The sequence below is a fragment of the Xyrauchen texanus genome, chromosome 29 (assembly GCF_025860055.1).
Source record: "Xyrauchen texanus isolate HMW12.3.18 chromosome 29, RBS_HiC_50CHRs, whole genome shotgun sequence".
Lineage (NCBI taxonomy): Eukaryota > Metazoa > Chordata > Actinopteri > Cypriniformes > Catostomidae > Xyrauchen > Xyrauchen texanus.
In genome coordinates, this window is record NC_068304.1 from 7,918,338 (window position 1) to 7,942,831 (window position 24,494).

Consider the following 24,494-nt stretch of genomic DNA (forward strand, 5'->3'; position numbering starts at 1 on the left):
CTTCCAAGATTAATAACAGGAGGCTAGATTTTATCATTTGAATGTTCATTGATGAACATTTTTAATGAGTGTAAATGTTAAAACTCTAAATGGTAGAAGCAGTTGGCTGCGGGGTTTCATTTGTTTAGTCAAACCATGTACTGTATGTTTAGTTATTGCTATTTGAAATACAGATTTTCCCTGAGGCCCAACTTCTCATTATAAAACATGATGTATTTCATAAGCTTGTGTGTGTCCCAGTGACTTATTTGTTTCTCAAATGATGGCTTCTTGGAGGATCAGTCAATGAGTAGCTTTACGTGATCAGAATTCAGTACATTCTCTATCACTGTGGAATTACAGCAGTCTGGACAGCAGAGTCAAGAGATAACTGGTGAAAACCGTTAGAAGGTATGAACAGAAAAGATGGACAAATAGAAGAGAGAGGGAACTGGGGGAGTAAAGCAGAGTTTCTTCTGGCTGTGGCTGGCATTGTGGTTGGATTAGGGAATGTTTGGAGGTTTCCCTATCTCTGCTACAAGAATGGAGGAGGTATGAGCACCTCCTCAGATTGTATTGCTAAATATAACACTAATAAAAATTTTGCTGACAGTTGAACATTATGCATTGTCTAAGTATTTTGTATCTTAGTGAGGTATTTTTGCATTGGTGTGATATCAGGAGCATTCTTGATACCCTACCTGGTGTTTGTGGTTACCTGTGGAGTGCCTTTGTTTGTGCTGGAGACGGCGATGGGACAGTACACACAGCAAGGTGGCATCACATGTTGGCAACGCCTCTGTCCACTGGCTAGGGGTGAGTAATAATAATAAAAAAAAACTTTTATAAAAGATTTAAAATATTTTTTTCAATTATTATTTTTTTTTTCTGCATGCAAACTTTCACAGTTTAATGGCATTCACATTTTACTGCCCCCAAGCAGTTTGTTCTGTGAAAATTAATTATGTAACAAATAATGTGGCTTACTGAGGAGAGTTGTGCCATTACATGTCTCAGCATTCAGACTGATCATGAAAACAGCTGGGTGACTAAGTGTCAGTGAATAAAATGAGCTGGGAAGAATATGTCTACTGATAGATCTTTTTCATTTTGATTTGAAATATGCAGTAACCAACAACAAATGTTGTATGTAAGACCAGCCTCATATTTCTATCATGCCAGTCTTCGAAACAGTCATACATGCAATCATTCTTCTTAACATTATAATCAATGTGAATTTAAGCACATATATCCTACACACAAAAGCAATGAAATTGTTTTATATATAATGTAGATAAAAAAAATATTCCAGAATAAACAAATGCTTCCATTATGTATACATCTCAACTGTGCTCTGTTCACATGCATATATCTTAAATACTTAATGTACAAGCAAGCAAATTCACTTTGATTAATCTGTAAAGAACAAAGACAAAAAGAAGTATTGCATTTAAATGGTAAAACAAATGCAAATTCATCAATGACTGAGGATCAATCACTCTTTTTATTTTGATCATTTTCTTTATAGTAAGTGTCACATGTCTGTTTCCGTTTGTCAGGTATTGGATATGCAGGACAGCTGATAGTTCTGTACAGCTGCATGTATTACATCATCATTCTGGCCTGGGCACTTTTCTATCTCGTATTCTCTTTCAGCACCCAACTTCCATGGGACAGCTGTGACAACATCTGGAACACAGGTGATAATTTCACCCCATATATATCAACAAAACTCACAAAATGTTACACTACAAAAAATAAATAAAAATCTGCTAAATTATTTCTAAATGTCCTTTAACAAAAGGTAAACCTTCTTATTGTCTTATAGATGACTGTGTAAATCTTGCTACAAAGAATTTGACCCTCAACTGGACAACACATATTAATTCAACCTCTTCAGTTACAGAGTTCTGGGAGTAAATAAACAAACACACATTATAAACTAATGATAATGAGTCTTGCAAGAATATTTAGCATGTTATAATCTTTATGAAACTCTACAAACAAATTTCTCAGATCCAATGTTCATGTTTTCAAAACAGTTAGCACAGACCTCCAAATTACTGTAAATTCAATTTACAATATTATTTATAGAAACATAACATGAAAGTTTACTGTTTTCCGACATTTTACAGACGCAGAGTGTTGTCAATCTCTGGAGGTATTGAGGAGATGGGTAAGATCAACTGGGAGATTCTTCTGTGTCTCATTGCAATGTGGATCATATGCTACTTTTGTGTCTGGAAAGGAGTCAAATCTACAGGCAAGGTGTGCAAAAATGTCACTTGATACAATATGGACTATAGCAGTGTTTCTCCTTTTTGAATCCAAGACCACCACTTTCCAAGACAATATCCAAACTGTCAGTTCATAAGTTGTAGGCCTACTTGTTCATTTACAGTGGTTTTAGCATTTTAATTAAGTTGGATTATTTTAATCCAAATTATTTTAAATAATTTTGAGTCATCTTGCTGACCCCTAGAAGTAGTGGTTCCCGGCCCCCAGGTTGAGAACCACTGATCTATAGTACCCTGTTTAAACATTTTAATTTCCCTTTCAAGTCCACCTCTCCAATGCTGCATCAGTAGCTGATGCTATGGGAGCTCTTTGCAGAAATAATGAATACTGAACCCTTATAGAATAACAGCTATTTCATTGATAGAAAGGCCTTGGCACTTCGGTACCTGTGAACACTAAGGCTGAAACAATTAGTTAATGTTATTGACAACGTCTACGATGAAATATTGTCAACAAAAATTCTCGTTGTCGAAGTCATTTGATCTCATTTAACGCAACATGAGATCATATGAAACTCTGATGATGGCGTGCGAGAGCAGCACTGCAGCTCGCGCCTGACTAAGGAGAGGAAGAAAAGACAGCTCACAGTCCAGATGCACTCTAAACTTTCCAAAAAGCTTCAGGTGACTGTTGCAGGTATGCTCGTCCCTCGACCGTGCGTGCTTGCTGCAGCTAAATTATAACGTGATGGCTCGTGACTTATTGAATCATAATATTTGTTTTACTGTGTGTTTCTTATCGTGAAGAAATTTGGCAACCAGCAGCTTTATTAATAAGAGAGAGTTGGTTTTTGTGAGTTAAAGATGGATTGAAGTGAACAGAAAGGTGACAGAGGGTAGTCTTCACTCCATTATACACTGCAACAAATACATTTTTGATTTGTCTTTTTTTGTACGTTTTCCAATATAAATATATAAAACTCATTTAAAACAACATACATTTACTTTAGGAGCTATACTGCAGAAGAAAAAATTGTTATCTGAAAATATTGAATATAATAAAATTAAAAAAAATTTTTAAAAAAGATGCAATCATCTGACAAGCAGCATATAAGATATTTAGACTTGAGTAAATCTTGAATATAAGTATATTTAGTCTTTACTGCACTCACAGAAGTTTAACCACATGACAAAATACACTTATATACAAAATACACTTATATTTAAGATGCAATCTTATAAAGCAAGTCTAAATATCTTATATGTTGCTTCTAAATTAAAACTATCTTGTTTTAAGGATTTGTAGACAATTGTAAATGGAAATCAAGACAAAAACACTTGATAACAATAGGATTTGTGCTTTTAACTTATTAAAAATAATGTTTTTCCTTTAATTCAGTGAATGTCCTTTAGAGGAATTTTTAAAAGATGATTTGTCCTATTTATTGTTAGCAAGCATGTTTAATACAACCTTTAAAGTTGGGGCACATGCTGAATTGTTGCTTAATAGCTAATGATTAATCATTGCAATATTCGCCCAAATGGTTGAATAATCGTTCTGATAATCGTTAGATTTGTCAGTTATCAAAATAATCATTAGTTGCAGCCCTAGTGTGCACGGATAAAAAAAAGCACACCTCTGTGTCCCCAATGCAGCCCTCTCGGTTTCCCTGCCATTTCTCCTCTGTGATTCTATGTGTATCCATCTCACGAATGAGCCGGGAAGGAGTTGTGGCATTTATCAGGTAATTTCAAAGCCTGTTTTTACTATTGCTGATTACGTGCCAGAAAGGTGCCATATCAAAACATCAACAAATGACCTAGTTGTGTATTCACTAGGTATACATGCTGGTTAAACCCGGGAATAAGTAAAACAAGAAAACAATCCCAGTCTTGCGACTGCTGTGCCGTTGATGGCGTACTAGAAGACTGCCACACCCAAGGGCAAATGACAAGCCTCGCTGCGGCTACACAAGGCCCACCAGCTCTAATCATCGAACAAATACAGGACAACCTCTCCAGGGGTGGGCAACGTGCTAGTGTTTACAGTCACAGATGAGCCCCTATGCCTAATGGTATGGGTCTGCAGCTGGGTACTGAGCACAATTGAGTGGCTCTGAGGTTCAGTTTGCCTTGTCATATGTGGAAATGCAGTCACTTACATCTCCTTCTGATGCACCGCTGTGTAGCCATGCTTGCAATTTGGAGAATGCCTTGTGTTCTTACAATGAGTGTTGTACTGGGCCAAGTGTCCAGAAGCATAGATGTCGCCTTGGACCCCTGAACAGAGCTTATCTCCTAGAACACACTAGGGTTGTTGCAGCCAGTACTCGAAACCATACTACAGGCCAGGGCACCCTCAATGACTTTTCACTGACTGATATTTCTCCCGTGGTGAGGATCCAGATTTGCAAGAGCATTTGGATGCAGGACTTTCTCTATCCAGGTTTAAAGTGTACATCGTTGCTCTAGCAACCAGCCATGACCCCTTGGATAGTATGTCTGTGGGTAAACATCCTCTGGTCAGTAAGGTTCGGCATGGTGCTAGACTCTCCTCTACCATCTTGGTCTGGGACATAGCGCTGGTACTAAATGTACTTACGGGTACCCCATTTGAGCCACTTGAGGCGGTAAGCATATGCATGCTCTCTGTGAATACTGTGCTATTAAGTAATCTGGCTTCATTCAAATGTGTCGGGAACCGTCAAGCCTTGTCGGAAAACAATTCTTGCTTAGAGTTTCTACTGGGCTTATCAAAAGCAATTCTCAAGCCCAGAAAGAAAGAGTTATGTGAATTGGGTCATCTCCAAGCAAAGGCTTTCTCATTGGGTAGTGGATGCCATTGCGCTCTCTTACGATACCCAGGGCATGATGTGTCCCATGGGTGTTAATGCTCACTCCACCAGGAACATGGCCTCCTCCTGGGCCTGGGTGAAGGCCGTGTCCTTAGAGAACTTCTGTCTGGCTGCAGGCTGGGCTTCCCCTTACACATTTTCCAGGTTTTATAATGTGGATGTTCTTCCCCTCTCTTCACAGGTTTTGGCTGCAAAGGAGTGTTGAAGAAGTAAATGTCAATGTTTCACTACCCTGTTGGATAGTCGTTGTATTAAGTTCATGGTCTGTGACTTTTTTGTCTCTTCCCTTTCCACGGTGTGCGAAATAGAATCAGAATGAGCTTTGTTTCCAAGTGTTCTCAAGTACACAAGGAATCTTTTCTTTAGGATTTCTCCTGAAGTCCAATATCATCTCCACTATTTTGAGCGTTCATAACAAGGTTGTTGAGTAAAGCAATTAAGAGTAAAGAAGCTTCTATGCAATGTTTTCACTACCCAGAATGACTTTTGCCATGAATGTACTTATTTTTTCCTCTTTTTTACTATTATTCAATTCAAAAGGGAGGTCATTCCAAAGCTTCTTACCACAGTGTTGGCTAGTGGGCATTGCTTCATGCTTGTAAATCAGTAGAACTGTGTTATGGAATTGGATTCTGATGCAGCGTTGAAGTGACCAACTTGACAGGAAACATCTCAGTTGAAAGAAGGAGAAAAGATGCTGCATATACATGCTGCACCACTGATTGTTTGCTGATAAGTGATTAAGAGATGCACTCTTCTCCCTTTAGTTGAAATTCCTAATGAAATGGTGCTGTGCTCCGGTTAATTTGCCCGCGATGATGTGTATAAAGGGGGTGGAGCACCAACCACCATCGGTCAATGAGACTGCTGTGATTCTAAAAGGGTAATTTCACTCCTGCGAGGAGATCCCATAGCGTCACCTACTGATTCAGCATCTCGTTCCTTACTTTCAGGGAACCAAGTTTCCATTTGCAACTGAGACATTTTATAGATCATTGTTCTCAATTTTCTTCTGCATTGACTACTTTTAACACAACTTAAATCAGTATTGATATATCTTATATACTGTGACTGATTTTGAATATTTGTGGGGGTTTTTTCAATATAAATAATGAATTTAGTTTTAAAAATAATGAATTAATTATATTCTGAATGCCAATATCTTCCCTTTCTATTTTCCCTTTCTGTTTTCAGTTCAAGCTAGAACTGCAGATTCCTTAGGGAACTAATAACTTTCAGCTCTGCAGAATGAAAACCAAATAATAAATTCTTAATATCCACATATAGATTTTTTTTGGACATGAAGACTTTTTTTTTACATTTAGAAATCTGACCATTTCTTATGTTTTGCGTGTAGGTGGTGTATTTCACAGCCACATTTCCTTACGTGATGTTACTGGTGTTGTTGATACGTGGGTTGACTCTGCCTGGAGCCCTGCAGGGGGTTGTGTTTTACCTGTATCCTGTACCAGCCCGTCTCTTTGACCCACAGGTAACCCCACCATCTGTCCTCCTTCTCTATGAGACTTTGTAACCACATGTAAAGGTAAAGACTAGATCAGTTACTACTAGAATAAAGATATATTTTACTATATATTGGTCACAATGAAAAGTATGTTTTTTCCAATAAGTAGCAACAGAAAGTCAGATTCCTAAACCTTATAAAACCCTCTCCCCTCCCCAGCCCCCCTTAGACCCGGTCATGCTTCAAGCCTCCTTACTTCCTTGTGTTCTCCATTTAGGTGTGGATGGAAGCAGGAGCTCAGATCTTTTTCTCTTACAGTTTGGGGACAGCTTCTCTTACAGTTCTAGGCAGCTACAATAAATACAACAACAACTGCTACAGGTTAGTATTTGTACTGCCTATAAAATATATAAAGGAATAAATAAATGAACCAGAGAGTGAACCAATAAGGCTCTGTTTGTTATGTTTTTTCTTGGACCCCTTGTCAACATATAGAAAAATGTAGACAAGGTTTTATTGAAATAGATGTTTTCTATGCTTTCTTGGTTTGAGTCTTATTACACAGATCGATCATTCAAGTTATCTTGAAGGGGAGAAGCAGTGGCGGTTCAGACTTACTTTGTGCCCTTGGTGAGATCAGACGTGACGTCCCCCTAACGCAAACCCGATTAAAATATATTAACACTCACAGGCCCCTTTATTAGGTACACTTGTACATCTACGTATTCATGCGGTTATCTTATCAGCCAATCATGTGGCAGAAGTGTAATGTATAAAATCATGCAGATATGGGTCAGGAGCTTCAATTAATATTCACATCAACCATCAGTATGGGTAAAAATGTGATCTCAGGGATTTAGATTGTGGCATGATTGTTGGTGCCAGACGGGCTGGTTTGAGTATATCTGTAACTGCTGATCTCCTAGGATTTTCATGCACAACTGTCTCTTGAGTGTAAAGAAAATGTGTGCAAAACAAAAACATCTAGCAAATGGCAGTTCTGTGGGTGAAAATGGCTTGTTAATGACAGAGGTCAGAGGAGAAAGGCCAGACTGGTCCAAGCTGACAGTAACCAAAAAAAACTACATATTACAACAGTTCTATGCAAAAATAATTTCTGAACACACAACATGTATAACATTGAGGCAGATGGGCTACAGCAGCAGAAGACCCCTCTGGGTACCTCTACTGTCAGCTAAGACAGGAAACTGAGGCTGCAGTGGGTACAGGCTCACCAAAACTGGACAGTAGACAATTGGAAAAGCGTTGCCTGGTCTGACAAATGGTAGGCCCACTGCAGCCTCACTTTGCTGTTCTTGGCTGACAGAAGTGGAATCCAACGTGATCTTCTGCTGTTGTAGCCCATCAGCCTCAAGGTTCGACATGTTGTGCATTCTGAGATGTTATTCTGCTCACTACAATTGTACAGAGAAGTTCACAGAGTTACCATAGCCTTTCTGTCAGCTCGAACCATTCTGACCTCTCTCATCAACAAGGCATTTATGTCCACAGAACTGCCGCTAACTGTTTGTTTTTTCTCACGATTCTCTATACACTCTAGAGACTGTTGCGTGTGAAAATCCCAGAAAATCAGCAGTTACAGAAATACTCTAACCAGCCCATCTGGCACCAACACTCATGCCACAGTCTAAATCACTGACATCTAATTCTTTCCTTCTCTCACTCAAATGCACTAACTTGTTACTCCAGTAAGTGCTCCAGTAAAGCAACAAAGGCTTGAGCTGTATCAGAGCAAGACGCTGAATCTATGGCAGAAGAAAGCAGTTCCACTCACAAGAGATTTTAGGGACGAAAAACAGAAAACGTCTTGAGATAAAACCCTGAACGATGTATTAAGGTGAGGTAACCATGGTCTAAGCACTCTGCTTAATACACTCACCTTAATACATAATTGACTCCGGCCCATTGAATTATTGAAAAATAATGCAAACCCAAGGTGCAAAAGTCACTCCACTGTGCATTGTGTCTGCAGTGTGCTAACTTAAATTGCACAATTAAATTACAGAGTCAATAAATAAAGAAAATGGCAGGATACTTACAGATTGCTGCTTGTGCTACTACACCTAATCCATAAGTTAATCCTCCTCTCCTAGTTTTCATTGATGCAAAATCATTGACTTTTTCATATTTGCCCAGCAATCACATTATTGATACTAATCTATATACTACTAAGGCGATTCTGTGTCATGGTTTACCTATACTGTTGATCATGGTTATATTATGTTTGTTCAGAATGTAAGAATGCATTATGAACATCCATAATCCTAACCATTTATAACTTTTAAGGCTGAGTAGCCTGTCGGTAATAACTCATGGCATTTACATTTATGCATTTGGCAGATGCTTTTATCCAAAGCGACTTACAGTGCATTTATTACAGGGACAATCCCCCCAGAGCAACCTGGAGTTAAGTGCCTTACTCAAGAACCTACTGATTAACAGTTTTGTGCTTTAGCCTACTACACCATCACCACTCTTTCACTCTGGCATCTTTCTCCCATTGCGATCGAACCAGGGGCAAGGCGCCACAATTCTGGGCACTTTTCTCCCATCTACATATTTCGAGCTCTGTGCGGGGGCGGCCGAGCAGGTACCCTGTTATGCCACCCCAGAGAGAGCTGCCACCCTAGGCAGCTGCCTATATCACCTATGCCAGGATCTGCTACTGACATTCCCTCTAAATGTCTGTGGTTTGTATAAATGAGTGGTGCCTCTTAGTAGCATCATAAAAAGTCCCAAAATCACTTACTCAAAGTTTCTGTGCCACTGTTCCTCATTAGGAATAGACTTCCCCTGTGATTCTGAACCAATTCTAACAGCTTTGACCAGAAGCCCCGTTCAATTGTGTGGTTTGTGTGGTGATTAACTCACTACTGGTCTCAAGTCAGTGACATTTCAGCAGTCACTTAGTCTGTCCAGTATTTTATGTTGGCTGTTCAGAATCACAGCTAGAGATGTCCAATTCATGAATGAATCTTTGTTCTCAGTTCAGTTAGAATCATTAGAAACACTATAATTAATACTACATTTTGTTGTTTAATGTTAAACAACAATGTTATATATATATATATATATATATATGTAACAAGTTCTTTAACTCTAAAAATAGCAAAGTCTTAGCTTTTCAGATAAACACACGTGATCAAACTCAGCTCTTTCTCCCCTCCGGGCTTTTCTTCTCCGCTTTTATCTCCCCAATGCCACACACTGAAACACAGAACAGCTGTTAGGGAAATTATACACAGGTGTGAGTCCTTACCATTCATTTCTCATGGCCTCGCTCTTCATTCACAAACCAGCGTTCAGCCACGGCGCCGCTTCCACATACATTTCTGTGGCCTGTGGACCAACTCGAACTTAAAAGACTGGAGAGCTAGATACCAACGGGTGATGTACACATTGGTATCATTCATGCGGTGGAGCCACTGGAGTGGGGTGTGGTCTGAACAGAGGGTGAAGGCCATCCCAGCAAATAGTATCGGAGAGTGAGGACCGCCCATTTGATCGTCAAGTACTCTTTCTCAATCATTCTGTACCGAGTCTCCCTCACCGAGATCTTGCGACTTATGTACAGCACGGGGCATTCCTACCCCTCCACCCTCTGAGACAACATGGCCCCCAACCCCCTATCCAATGCGTCTGTCTGTAAAATAAAAGGGAAAGAGAAGTCAGGATCATGTAACAATAGTCCACCACACAGTGCTGCCTTTACTTTCCTAAAAGCCCGTTGACATGGCTTCGTCCACTGGACAGGGTCTGGTGCCCCCTTTTTAGTCAGATCAGTCAACCGACTGGTTACGGTCGAATAATTAGGCACAAACATTCTATAATAGCCAGACAGCACCAGGAACTGTCTCACCTCCTTTTTGGTCTTAGGTATCAGACAGGCAGCCATCAATGCAGTTTTATCAATTTGGGGAAGTAGCTGTCCAGATACTGTACTTCCACCCATCCAATTGCACACTTCATAGGGTCTTAGGGACCCCATTCACCATTCCCCTTGGCAGCTGGTCGACGAACTGCTCTAGTACCACCAAGTTGATGACTCCATCGGTGTTGCAGCCTTCAGCCAGCAACCACCTTCAACAGGCGTCATGGAGCTGTTGTGTGAAGGCAAGCGGGTGGCCTAACTCCCCAAACGTCAATGCCACAGAAGCGCTGATGGTGCTGTTCTGGATTATGGACTACCCATTGCAGGATGGCTTATTTTAGGTCTGGGTACTCCAGGAAACTTGTGACTGAAAGCTGTTGGGCCACAAGCTGAGCCTCCCCTAACAACAGTGGCAATAGACAGACTGCCCACTGCGCACAGGGCCCCATTTCTGCCAGTGTGATCTGGGGCATGGTGGGTTCAGACGGGTTCACTGCTGGAATACCCCACAGTGGCAGAAAGCTCCGGATCACCTGTCGGCCCTCTGAATGGGCATGAATCAGGGCCTGTAACCATTGTTCTTTTTCCGCCCGCAGCTCCAGGAGGGCCTGATGTTGCATTTGGTAGATGCCGGCCAGTGTCTTGATGATTTTGCCCAGTGGAATGAAGAAGCGGGAGACGGCATTCTCAGTCTAATTAACTCAAATTTTATTTACAAAGACTTTGCTTTTCAGTGGCTTCTAAAGATCACACACACACACACAGGATCAAACTCGGCTTTCTCTCACCTCTGAGATTTTCATATCCCCTTTTATCTCCCCAACACTGCTCACTATTTACTACTGTATACTCTCTCTCTCTCTCTCTCTCTCTCTCTCTCTCTCTCTCTCATATATATATATATATATATATATATATATATATATATAGTTAAGTCAGAAGTTTACATACACTTAGGTTGAAGTCATTAAAACTCATTTTTGAACCACAGATTTAGTATTAGCAAACTAACGTTTTGGCAAGTTGTTTAGGACACCTACTTTGTGTATGACATGAGTAATTTTTCCAACAATTGTTTACAGACAGATTGTTTCACTTTTAATTGACTATAGCACAATTCCAGTGGGTCAGAAGTTTACATACACTGTTAACTGTGCCATTAAGCAGCTTGGAAAATTCCAGAAAATGATATCAAGCCTTTAGACAATTAGCTTTTGATTGGAGGTGTACTGAATAGGAGGTTTACCTGTGGATGTATTTTAAGGCCTAACTTCAAACTCATTGTGGGCTCAGAAAATACATTGTGGACCTCCACAAGTCTGGTTTATCCTTGGGAGCAATTTCCAAATGCCTGAAGGTAACACGTTCATCTGTACAAACAATAGTATGCAAATATAAACACCATGGGGCCACGCAGCCATCATACCGCTTGGGAAGGAGATGCATTCTGTCTCCTAGAGATGAATGTATTTTGGTGCGAAAAGTGCAAATCAATCCCAGAACAACAGCAAAGGACCTTGTGAAGATACAGGAGGAAACAAGTAGACAAGTATCTATATCCACAGTAAAACAAGTCCTATATCGACATAACCTGAAAGGCTGCTCAGCAAGGAAGAAGCCACTGCTCCAAAACCTCCATAAAAAAAGCCAGACTACAGGTTGCAAGTGCACATGGAGACAAAGATCTTAATTTTTTGAAAAATGTCCTCTGGTCTAATAAAACAAAAATGTATTGTGATGTTTGGAGAAAAAAGGGTGAGGCTTGCAAGCCAAAGCACACCATCCCAACCGTGAAGCACGGGGGTGGAAGTATCATGTTTGCTGCAGGAGGGATTGGTGCACTTCACAAAATTGATGGCATCATGAGGAAGGAAAATTATGTGGATATATTGAAGCAAGATCTCAAAACATCAGCCAGGAAGTTAAACCTTGGTCGCAAATAGGTCTTCCAAATGGACAATGACCCCAAGCATACCTTCAAAATTGTGGCAAAATGGCGTAAGGACAACAAAGTCAAGATATTGGAGAGGCCATCACAAAGCCCTGACCTCAATCCGATAGACAGTTTGTGGGCAGAGTTCTGAGGTGTATATAGCACCTGCCACACAGCTCAGCTATTTGCACTCAAATAGTCTGGTGGAAACATAGAAATTAAAGACAAACTGCACTCTCAAGTGTCGCTGCAATGGTGTAAGTAAAGACGGTGTGGATGTGCTTTCTTTTGTGTGGAAGGACCCAGGTTCGATTGTCCCTTTGTCCAACTTTTCACTATCCTGATTCCCGTCTCCACCCTTAATATTTCCTTTAATACTACTTAATAAATACCAATATATAATATAAAGTTTGATTGCCTGGCAGTGATTTGGTCACAGTAGTGGTTGAGGAGTTGAGTGAATGATTTGATCTGAGTACAATTCACCACGGTTTTACTATAGTAATATTGTAGTAACCTACAAATATTGGTTAGTGTGGTTTGTGTTACTTGTGTTACTATGATATGACTACAAAATACCATTGTGATACTATGGATACTGTAGTAAATGCATGGTTAATTTTTGTAAGGTAAAATTAGGGTTAGTGGTGGATGTAGTGTGTCTGTGGGACTCTAAATAAACACAATGAACAAACAGCTTTGTAATAAGGAGTGCAAATTAGTATCTTCCACTATTTGCCCTTTGTACAAAGAAGATGCTTTTAGTCGCTATTAACAATTAGTGTAAATAGCATTTATCACAATAGCCTTGTTTTTCCCAGTTGCTCCAACAGTAAGATTAGCTTCCAGCTAATCAGTTTTTGTTCAGCTATTTTTTCTGTAGAGTAGGCTAATTGGTAGCTACCTACATTTTTGAGAAATTTGCCCAAAACTGTATAGATAGACTGTACAACAATACTGGTTTATGTGCAGTGAAATATAAGACAGTCTGTTATGTCTGCCTACCATGTTATTGATCATGTTATTGACCCCTGCCTAATATCCTATTCTTATCAGTCTAGAACCAGGCTAGTCATGCTAAATGCATCAATTTACATGATTTGAATTGAAAATGATCAGCGAGGATATGCTAGACTGTGAATGACTGTGTTTGAATAATCTTTGTGTGCCCTAACAGGGACTCATTGCTACTTTGCCTACTGAATGGTAGCACCAGTGTGGTGTCTGGATTTGCAGTGTTCTCAGTCCTGGGCTTCATGGCCCATAAGCAGGGTGTACCCATTGAGGTGGTGGCAGAATCAGGTAGTGCAACATTTTTAGAGTGGAAAAAAAAAACATTAGGAATGGTGAGGTTGGGTAGGGTAATGTTGTAAAGCAATGATGTCTAATAATAAATGCTTAAAATCTGATCTCTCTCTCAGGTCCAGGCTTAGCTTTTATAGCTTATCCACAGGCAGTAGCTATGATGCCTCTCCCTCAGCTGTGGGCTGCATGTTTCTTCATCATGATCATTTTGCTCGGTCTAGATACACAGGTGAGCTTGAATTCATACACATGTTGACATTACCCTATCCCTAAACTTTAGATTTCTAATCTGTAAATACATATTGCCACTCTGAAGAGTATGCTGTTAGCCTTCAAAAAGACTGTTGGAAACGGTTGAACAGATGTAATTTCTAGAACCTCACCTAAAGCAGCCAAAGTTTCTAGTTCTAATGCAGTTGTTTTGTGCTGCATCCCTTAAAGTTTGTCGCAATGGAGGTTCTCATGACGTCAGTGACAGATCTGTTTCCCATGGTGCTGCGCAAAGCTGGACGTCGAGAAATATTTCTTCTGCTCTTCTGTCTCATCTGTTTCTTCGGCCAGCTTGTCATGGTCACAGAGGTCAGATGAGAGTATGTTTCTGTTTTAAAAAAAAGAAAGGAACAAAATAAGAAAAAATTACCTGATCAAAGTCCGTCTTTGTCTTATAGTCAAAAGTGAACATCTGACTTTCCATTTAAGCGGTATTATTACTGTGAAAATGTAAACAATGTCCTACAGGGACATTATATATAATGCTGAAATACAAACCAAAACAAGATGTTTTATTAATACCTACTTTCCCTATTACATAGATTTTAGTGGTTAGTTCAGTGTAGTTACAGTTTTCAGTGTCGAAAAATGTGTGATAATTAGTTCTGTACACAGTATCGCTGCTCCCTAAATGCAGAGAATGCAGCCTGCATAGGGCACCACACACAGAAATGCTGTCTGTTCACACTCCAGTTGTCAATTACACATTTGGCAGAGCAAAAGGCATGTACACTTTACTTAGATGTTTACATGGATTTATTCAGTTAATCAGCCAGTATATGCCAGTATCCCCATGAAGGCGTGGGGTAAATGCATAAATACGGCTCATGACATGCAGAACATGGGACAAAGTGCATTGATTTATTGCTGCAGATTTTAAAATGTACATTTAAAAACTGATGTCACAAGAGCACATTTTTACAGATTCACCCTGAAAATGACCATCACCATTACATAGGAAAGCCCACATTATCATTGGTGCCACAACTTAAATTAGTGCCAACTTAAATTGGAGCCTCAATTTTAATCTAGAAATTTCTGCTTGTCTTGGTGATAAATGAAGGCATTGCATGACGAATCTGTGTTTCACTTTGAAGAGCTTGATGCTGCAGTAGTGATGGACTTGGCTTGAGTGACAGTGCTATTCAATAATCTCTCAATAATTTACACATTCATTAAAATGAAACCCAGTAAAGACAGGAACGCTGCCCATTGTTACAAAGTATTTCGTTACAAATGTACTTTCATTAGAAATGTACTTAATTGAGAGTAAAAAGTACTAATAATAAACATTTCAAACATTACATTAAAGTTTTTAATTTCAAACAATGTATTTTAAAGTCATTTAGTGAGAGCCGTCCAGTTATGATATTGGGGGGAAAATGCTATTTCAGATAGCCTATGGACCCTTTTAACATTTCCATGTTTGGAACGCAGAAGTAAAAAACAGTGGGGTAAACTTCTATAGGAGACCACAGCAAATATTATTTTTGCTTCCCCAGTTGCTACAACAGTAACAGAAAAATCCACTATTATGTGTCAATGACTTTTCAAGCCAGAGAAAAATAGAGATAGGTGGATTCTGGCAGTCAGAAGAGAAAATGTCAAATATACTTTCATTCCACAATTGTAATGTTGTATTGTGACCTGCAGGGGGGAATGTATGTGTTCCAGTTGTTTGACTACTATGCCTGCAGTGGAGCCTGTCTTCTTTTCATCACTGTGTTTGAGTCTCTGGCCATGGGTTGGATCTTTGGTGAGTCGCACACAAGCTACAGAAACTTGGAGTCATATCACGAATAAAAAGACAAAAAAAACTTAGTAAAACAGGCTTGTTTCACAATTGTGCAAAATTCTGACATCAGACAGATGAGTACATTTGAACACATGTGCACACCCACATTTCCACATCAACAATATCTTCCTGGTATTCGGAAACTTGGCATGGAATGTAATGGAAGTATAATAATAGATGCTTTTATTCCTAATTCCTAACAATGAGAGTAAAAAATAGGAAAATCTGTCTGTAGTGATGGGGGCGTGGTTGAGGGCCGGCTTGTGAATGGAGAGCGAGATCAGGAGATGAGAACGTTAAGGATAATCACCTGGCAATGATTGTCTCTAACATCTGTTTGCAATGAGAGTGGAAACAGACTTTAAAATCGAGCCGGACGCCAGTGAGGAGTGTGAACTACCCACAGATACACACTGAAAAGCTAATTGTTTGAGTTGTGAAAATAAATTACCTTTCTGAGTTTACCCCATCCTAAGAACTTTGTTACACTGGTACGAAAACCCAGGAGTTGAAGGAGAGAGAGAGAGAGAGAGAGAGAGAGAGAGAGAGAGAGAGAGAGAGACTAATGCATATGCTGTGTGTGTGTGCGCCTCTATGTGTTTTATGTTATGTTTCAGTACCGCAGCCTTTGAGCATGTGCAGTAAAGCGCTGTTTCTCAAGTCTTGAGACACAAGGTTGCCCTACAAATTTTCATGATAATTCAGGAATGTGTCTGATTCTTAATGACTGAAACAGTAGTGCATAAAAGGACTAAAACTAAAGTATTAATAAAGAGTTAAAAATGTTTAACTCACTAGCCAACCTCACTAATTGACTAGTCAACCCTCCTAGCCCTTTCCTAAAAGGCACAGCAGCAAAAACTGTCAATTTTAGAGAGTTAGAGAGTTGAAGTTAGAGAGAGAGGGTAAAAACTGTTCTGATGCCTGGATGTCTGGATGGGGTAAGCAAACTAAACTTGTTTTCACTTTGGATTAAATTTATTTTGCTTATTTTGCTTGTTTTTAGTCTAAAGTTCACAAATTTTGTCAGATCTACCTTAAAGCAAGGCTTAATATCTTATCTCGTTTTGCTTGACAAGTAAATAAATCATGTTTTAAGAATGTTTAGACAATTTTACATGAAAACAAGACAAAAATACTCAATAATTTTTTTCCATGTAAGTCCTGTGATTTTGGGTTTTAGTGGACTGGAATGGTGGTGAAGCATTTGAAGCAGCAGGGAACTTCAGACTGCTCCAGTGTTCTATTGAATATCTGTGTGGATATGGGGGCCAGCAGGTCAGCACAGACTTACAGACAGGCAGGTGAAAAACTGTCTGGGCCTGAAGCTTTCCTAGTCTTTTGTTTCCGAAAGACCCGGCACACATTCTCCTCACAGATCATAAGTGCATATTGAGTAGTAGGAGGTGTTAGTGTGTGTGAAGTGAAGATCAGAGCGGGGGAGGGGTGTGAGACTTGGCTTTTAAACCTGCAGTAAAACACATTCAGTTCATCAGCCATTACTTGACTCTGTACAGAGCGAGGCAGAGGTGTCTTGTACTTGGTGATGCTTTTCAGGCCTTTCCACACAGATGCAGGATCGCTGGCTGAAAACTATTTTCAGCTTTTCAGCTGAATTTATTTGGTCAGTGTGTTCCTGGTCAGGTTTCCGGGAACACAGAGCAGCTGAGTTAGAAAAGCACTTATTTGTTTGAGTGAGCAGAAGCAGTTAATCTATTTTGTTGGTGAGGGAGCGGACATTCACCAGATGAATACTCGGCAGTGGAGTCCTAAAGCCGCTTTGATGAAGCTTCACAAGGCGACGGTTCACTTCCCTCACGTGCGTCTTTTGGATCACTTGTAAAGCACCGCTTTATTAGACATGTCTAATAAAACGTCAGAATAATCAAACACTGGCAAAAAATGATCAGGTATGCTCTGCCGAATATTCAGCAATTCATCCCTGGTGAAACAATCAGGAAAGAGTGACCAAAAAAACATTACAAACAAACAAAAAGAATAAAAATGCTAGAGAGCTCCATCTGCGGCACCAACTTGAAACTAAAAATAAGAAGTTAAATTATGTATTGATAGAAACAACAAAATAAATAAAATAAAACATAAAATTAAACCACCTCCAAGTTCCAAACGTAATTCGGGAGGAGCATGCTTGTTCATCCTAGGCCTGCCAATCATATCCCAAGAATGTATAAGCTGCTACTTCCCTTGCACTGGCAAAGATTCTTCCGGCATTCCTCAACCTGCCTATCTCCTTTACCTTTATATTTCACCTTTATATTTCAAATGGGGGTATCTAAGCACACCAAATACATTTAACTTAATGTGATCCAGGACTATATGAATCAGTGAACTTGTGAAATTAAATGAATATGACCCCTTTATCAGAGACCGAGAGTGCAAATCAAGCTTTATTTGTAATACATTTTAACTACAATTTGTCAAATGGACTACAGTAACAGCATTGGAAAGCCAGTGAAGCTAATATACCATCTCCTCTATATACCACAGGGGCTGAGAGAATGTTTGACGCCATTGAAGACATGACAAAATCACGGCCCAACTACATATTCAAGTTGTGCTGGAAATATCTGACTCCTCTTGTGTCTCTGGTAAATGCCTCTGTATTTCATTATATGCTTTGCATATGATTTCTTTTTGTCAAAAAGTCAATCGGGGTGATGGTGTACAGTTCCAGCAGACAGGGTTTATCCATCCTCTGCATCCTCCACAACCTAGCACTCAAAAACAGCCCACAAGTTCAGGAACTGCACAAACAAAATGGTGTTTAACACTGATTTTGTTGGCGCATTTGCACTGTTTCCCAACTTGTAAATCAAATAAATGGTGCTCTCAGTGGGTAAATTTATTTCTTGGCGAATTACTCCCATAATGTTTTAATGGCTATTATTTGGTTGTATATGTTTGCCTGAAGTATTACTTTATCACATCTTCTTAAGCTCAGACATGTCTGGTCTCATTTCCCTTTTTCCAATAATTTCTCTTCCATTCTTAGGCATCTTTTATCTGTTCGCTGGTTGAATACAAGCCCCTGACTTTCAACCGCTCATATGTGTATCCGGGCTGGGCATATGTACTCGGCTGGCTGCTGGCCCTGTCCTCCATTCTGCTGGTGCCTGGATGGGCACTGGGCCAACTTATTGCTGGCAAAGGGAGCCTGAAACAGGTGAGGATGAAAACATGTTCATCACTTGCATTTTTAAAGATAAACAAGCCAACAAGATGTCATCAAGGAAGTGATGTACATTTTTAACTATTGCAACAAAGCTAATCTGCAAAACTAATCAAGAGTAAAATGATGTAAATGATCTCAGAGTTCAGTTCTATCAAAGTGTTACTAGTGTAATGTTGTTTCCCTGTGTTTGTTTCTTGACAGCGTTTGCGTCACCTGTGTAGTCCTGACACAAACCTCCCGCTCAACTGTAAGCAACAAGCTGAAATACAGGAAATTACTTTGACCGCAGAAATGGAAGACTTGATCAGGAGCAGCACAGAAGAAAACCAAATGAAGGAAAGCAAAAATTCAAACACTTGTATGTCCATTTAGTCCATTTTTTCAATAGAACAGTTAAAAGGAGAAAGGATTATTCAGTAACATTTCAAATCAGAGCTCAAAATGTACTTTTCTTTCCACAATGGTGGTTGACTGGCTATAAATATTTCTTACCAGCCATGAAATTGTGCAGTATTGTGCATAATTTCATTAAACACTTTTGTCACAAAGAAAACATTTATTACTTTGTTATTTTTTCACCTTCTCACTTGCACAGCATATGTAAATAATGTAATGAAAAGATAAAGTTAGTCTTTACTTTAATAACTTTGGTAGAAAGCACAGACCTTTCGGCATTTAAGTATTCTAATTTAAGAGGGTTTTGAACGGTGTTGTAGCCAACATACAAAAGTTTTGACTGAAAATGTGTGTGTGTGTGTGTGTCTCCTGTCCTCCTTGTAACCTTCCGTCAGAAACGAAGTGAAAATATTTGTTGCTATTTTGTTGTAAATTTAAATGTGTCACAGTTGTGTTTGACGCCGATGCAAAGTTCCTTAGAAAAACGTGTTGTCCTGTCTGACAGACGATGAGATCCTGTCCACTTTGCCACTACTACTCATGTTTAGAGCCCGACCGATGTGGGATTTTTGAGGCCGATACCAATTTTAGAGGGGGAAAATTCACTTATTACCAATATAGTGGCCGATATACATTTTTGAGTTTGAATGAAAACAGACATTTTCTATGTGGAATGTGCACTGATTTTGCACTGATATGACTATGCAAAGGTACTCAGAAGGCTGCTTTTCTTAAACAAATATTTTTAGCAAAGAATTATTTTACAGTATTATTATATATTGTCAACAAATTCTATAAATTAACACTGAGATAATAATGAATAAATAAAAATACAATAAATAGCTTAAACATCAGTACTGTATTTTTGGTATCAGCCAGATGCTGACCATTTAAATAAATAATAAATACAAATAAAATAAATAGCTAAATAAACATCAGTACTGTTTAGTATCAGTCAAATGCTGAATATTAAAATAAAGAATAAATACAAATAAAATAAATAGCTAAATAAACATCAGTACTGTTTAGTATCAGTCAAATGCTGAATATTAAAATAAAGAATAAATACAAATAAAATAAATAGCTAAATAAACATCAGTACTGTTTAGTATCAGTCAAATGCTGAATATTAAAATAAAGAATAAATACAAATAAAATAAATACCTAAATAAACATCAGTAGCACTGTTTAGTATCAGTCAAATGCTGACTATTTTAATACTGCCAGTCAATTAGAGGCAGGTTGTAACCCAAGAAGCATTTACACCTGCCGAGACAAGAGAAATACAGCGGTAGCTGTGTTACACCGTATTCTGCTTTACAAGTTCAGGGGAAAATCAACACTCAACAGACACAATCCACCACCACACTGTTGTCTGCTGAGCTACAAATACATGCTCTGATTCTTAACTTTCAATCTGCTACATTACTGACTGCACTGACAAACAGATTTGATAAACAGGAGTGGCATGGTTGTCAGGGACAGGGTTAAGGTTATAATGAAAAGGGAAAGTGATGGAGTCAGCTTATTAACTTTCCAGTAAGTATTTTACTAGTTAGCTATTAGCAATTCACAGAGAAGACACCGCTTAACTCAGCCCTGTCTGCAGAGTCACCATCAGCTCAGTGTCAGCTCTGTAAACAATTGAGTCGGAGCACGCTCTGCTGGACAAACTACGTTATGACACTATGTAAAAAAAAAAAAATTAAATAAGCCTCACTTTAGAAAAATTAACTGTGTTGTTCATTGTGCAAGCGCTGATGAAGTGTTTGGCTCTATCAATAAATTAATATTAGATAAAATGCTAAACTCAATTAATTAAACATGTAATCCTATTTGTTTTACTTTAATTGTTTTGTATTGGAACCAGGCTTTCATAGTCACAAACCATGGAAAGCAAATAATTCTCCTGCATTATTTAAATTAAAGTATCAATGAATCAATCACAAAAATCTTTCGACTAACCTCACAAGAAATGCCAGTATAAAATAATTATAATTGGTGAATGGAAAAACAAAACTCTGACATTCTGTCGAACATCTCATTTCAATTTTACAAAATAAATCAATCCAAGTTGAGAACAACATAATTCTCTCTCTCTCTCTCTCTCACACACACACACACACACACACACGTTCATTTTAGAATTCCCACTTGCACAAACATTCTGAAGATGCATTAGAATTGCATCACATACCCCTTGTGCTGCTACATGGAGAAGCACAGACATTGATCATGAAGTCATTTTATGGCTTTTATTTCAAATACTTACGCAGCATCTGCATCACACAAATACACACACATACAACTCAGAGCATCCCTACTTTACTGCCATTTATTTTGAGCTAAATTAAGATTTCTGTGCAAACACAATTACCATCAATATCTAGAAAAAGGAAATTAAACAGCTAAGGTATCATTGGGGTGACACTCGCTCATAATTAAGAACTTTTAGCTTACAAAACAATCCAGACCAGAAGGAATCTGCTGACTTTTATCATTTCCTGCACTGTTTTGGGAGAAAAATCTGTGGCATGGTATTAAACATGGTAAAATGCATTACACAGAGATGGGAGTACTACACTCCTATTGTGTAAGTGAAATCAATCAAATTAGCCATAAATTAAAAACTCAAGGGGCAAACAACGAGTACAACTTTGTGAATAACATGCATTTGAATTTGGCTATATTGTCTGTGGGCGCAAAAAGTGCAAATTGCAAAAAGTGAGCAAGTTCTCAATGAAAGGTGAGAAAGTTCTTAAAAAGAAATTAACCTCAAAACTACAACAAACTGTGACAACAACGTCAAATTTCCCAATTTATCTGTGATATAAAGCTACATAATGTAGGAAACCGATTGTCATGTGTGATTCCTCAGTGGAATCGATTCCCAACGCCTCAGAATCTGAAAATTCATTCTTTTTGGAATCGAATCTAAGCCCTCATCTTAGCTGGTCTCCTAGCCTGGTCAGTTAAATGTTTTTTAGGCAGTATGGTTTGATGTTTTTTTTTTCTTTCAGTAGGGTATTGTTATCAGTTGCAATTACTATCAAATGAAGCTTCTCTTTTAGCTGACTAAAAATGGCTGACTAAAAAGTTGTTTGTGATAAACAAATATGGAATTTTATTTAATTGTTATGTAGAGAATACTTTGGCCAATTTCCATTTTCAATGTGAGATACCAATCTTTAGAATTGATAGACCTCACCTGTTTTACCTTACAAATGTTTCTAATAAACATCCAGAGACCTTGTGACTCGGCTATGAGTAGATTTCATACATTGAATAGTTGCACATAATTCAAAAGTAGTCCCCAACACTAATGAACAGCAGCTTTAAACTAAATTTATAATTCGCTAGTAAAATAATACTTTTGAGCAAATTATTGGTTAGTCATATTTGGCATGAACAGTTGGAATGAACAGACTCTTTAAAATTATTTAAGTTGTTTTGTATGCTTAAATATTTAAAATTAGTTTTGTAGACAATAATATAATTGTGCCACCATATTAGTTTAATTACAAAACTAAAATTGTATTTAAAAAAAAAAATACATGATTTGGACTGAATAATTTAAAAAAGCAGCAAATATGTGCCCAACATAGATGGGAACTCCTTCAGTACTGTTTAAAAAGCATCCCAGGGTGATGCCTCAAGAAGTTTGTTGAGTAAATGTCAAGAGTACATGTCTGCAAATTCTAGGCAAAGGGTGAATACTTTGAAAATGCTAGAAATATAACAGTTTTGATTTATTTTAGATTTTTTTGTCACAACATAATTCCCATTGATCCATTTATGTTATTCCATAGTTTTGATGACTTTAATATTATTCTAAAATGTGAGGGATAAAATATATAATAAAGAGTAAGTGACCCTAAACTTTTGAACAGTAGTGAACATATAATCATGAGCACTCACATGAGATGAGGACTTGTCATATCAGTAACCTTATAAAAGCTGTTTTATTCTACATGGGTCAGGGTCGCCTCATGGGGGCAGCCATGTTAGAATCACATGACCAGCTGAATACTACTCGCTTAATCTCAGTAACTGAGTAACTGAGTAAGTTATTGGACATTGTGGATAAAATTAATCATGACTGTCTGTGAAAAGTCAATTCCTACAATGGCATCTGTGACTTAAAACTACTGATTTTGAATGATGCTGCATCCACACCACTAGGTGTCACTGCAAGTACAAAATGATACAAAGAAAAAAGTTACTGTGTGGACATTTAGTCCTTTTTGTTGAGTCAAGTCAAGGTCATTTCAGATCAAGTCTGGAGTCATGTTTGAAGTCTATTAAAAAGTGAATTCAGTGCGATGGAGTGCCCATCTCTGGTGTAAAGGAGTGTATAGTGACTGTTATGAGAACATTTGTAATATCTGAACTGGTTGGCTTGTCTGGTCTAAGCTAGGACTGTTCGATTACACAAACCTGGAATCGGAATCAGAGTTGATTCCAAATTTTAAGGAATCGATTAATTACGTAGATTCCAAAATTCAACTCCAGAGAAATTTTCTCGATGCTTAAGAAACAGAAACTTGCAAAGTGCATAATAAAGCATACTTCACATTAGTTACAGTATGATAGGTATTGTGAACGAAAAGATCAAGTTACGCTCCTGAGTAGAATAGATTCTTTTTGGAATCGACCACCAGCTCTCATCTTAGCTGGTCTCCCAGCCTTGTCAGATGAATGGTTTTAGAGGGGTTTTATGATTGGGTTTTGAGTACTTTTCTACTGGTCAGACTGGGAGACCTGCTAATTCTCAATTAATCACGCGATTCTCTGCGGCATCAGCGCAGAACTCACCACACGCCCCATCGAGCGCACACATTATAGCAACCATGAGGAGGTTACCCCATGTGATTCTACCTTCCTTAGTAACCTGGCCAATTTGGTTGCTTAGGACTCCTGATTGGAGTCACTCAGCATGCCCTGGATTCAAACTCGCAACTCCAGGGGTGGTAGTCAGTGTCAATTCTCTCTGAGCTACCCAGGCCTCTTTCTGAGGGTTCCTTCATTTTTAGACTAGTCGACACCAAAATATTAATTTAATTAGTAGTTATACACAGTTTCAAAGTGGCTTCCCTGACACTGATGAATAGCAGCATTAAACATTAAACTAAATGTGTAGTAACATTCGTAGTACACGGAGTAAAATTAAAAAT

The 24,494-nt window shown here is 38.5% G+C and overlaps 1 protein-coding gene across 1 annotated transcript; it reads left to right on the forward strand.

Annotated features, from left to right (window-relative positions):
- Nucleotides 1–336: 336 nt before the first annotated feature.
- On the forward strand, nucleotides 337–21,396 carry LOC127622846 (sodium- and chloride-dependent GABA transporter 2-like). The gene is made up of 14 exons (XM_052096956.1): nucleotides 337–531; nucleotides 661–795; nucleotides 1,539–1,679; nucleotides 1,808–1,895; nucleotides 2,115–2,247; nucleotides 6,429–6,563; nucleotides 6,814–6,917; nucleotides 13,539–13,663; nucleotides 13,783–13,895; nucleotides 14,108–14,245; nucleotides 15,590–15,692; nucleotides 18,240–18,340; nucleotides 18,745–18,915; nucleotides 19,126–21,396. Exons 1-14 carry the CDS (start codon nucleotides 393–395, stop codon nucleotides 19,294–19,296), a joined length of 1,797 nt encoding a protein of 598 aa, XP_051952916.1. The 5' UTR covers nucleotides 337–392; the 3' UTR covers nucleotides 19,297–21,396.
- The last annotated feature ends 3,098 nt before the right edge of the window (nucleotides 21,397–24,494 follow it).

Bases quoted from the DNA above. Each gene is read 5' to 3' on its own strand.
- LOC127622846 (XM_052096956.1), top strand. From the start codon at position 393: ATGAACAGAAAAGATGGACAAATAGAAGAGAGAGGGAACTGGGGGAGT. The intron at 2,248-6,428 runs GTGTGCAAAAAT...TTTTGCGTGTAG, and splicing joins GAGTCAAATCTACAGGCAAG to GTGGTGTATTTCACAGCCAC. The intron at 15,693-18,239 runs GTGAGTCGCACA...TATATACCACAG, and splicing joins GGCCATGGGTTGGATCTTTG to GGGCTGAGAGAATGTTTGAC.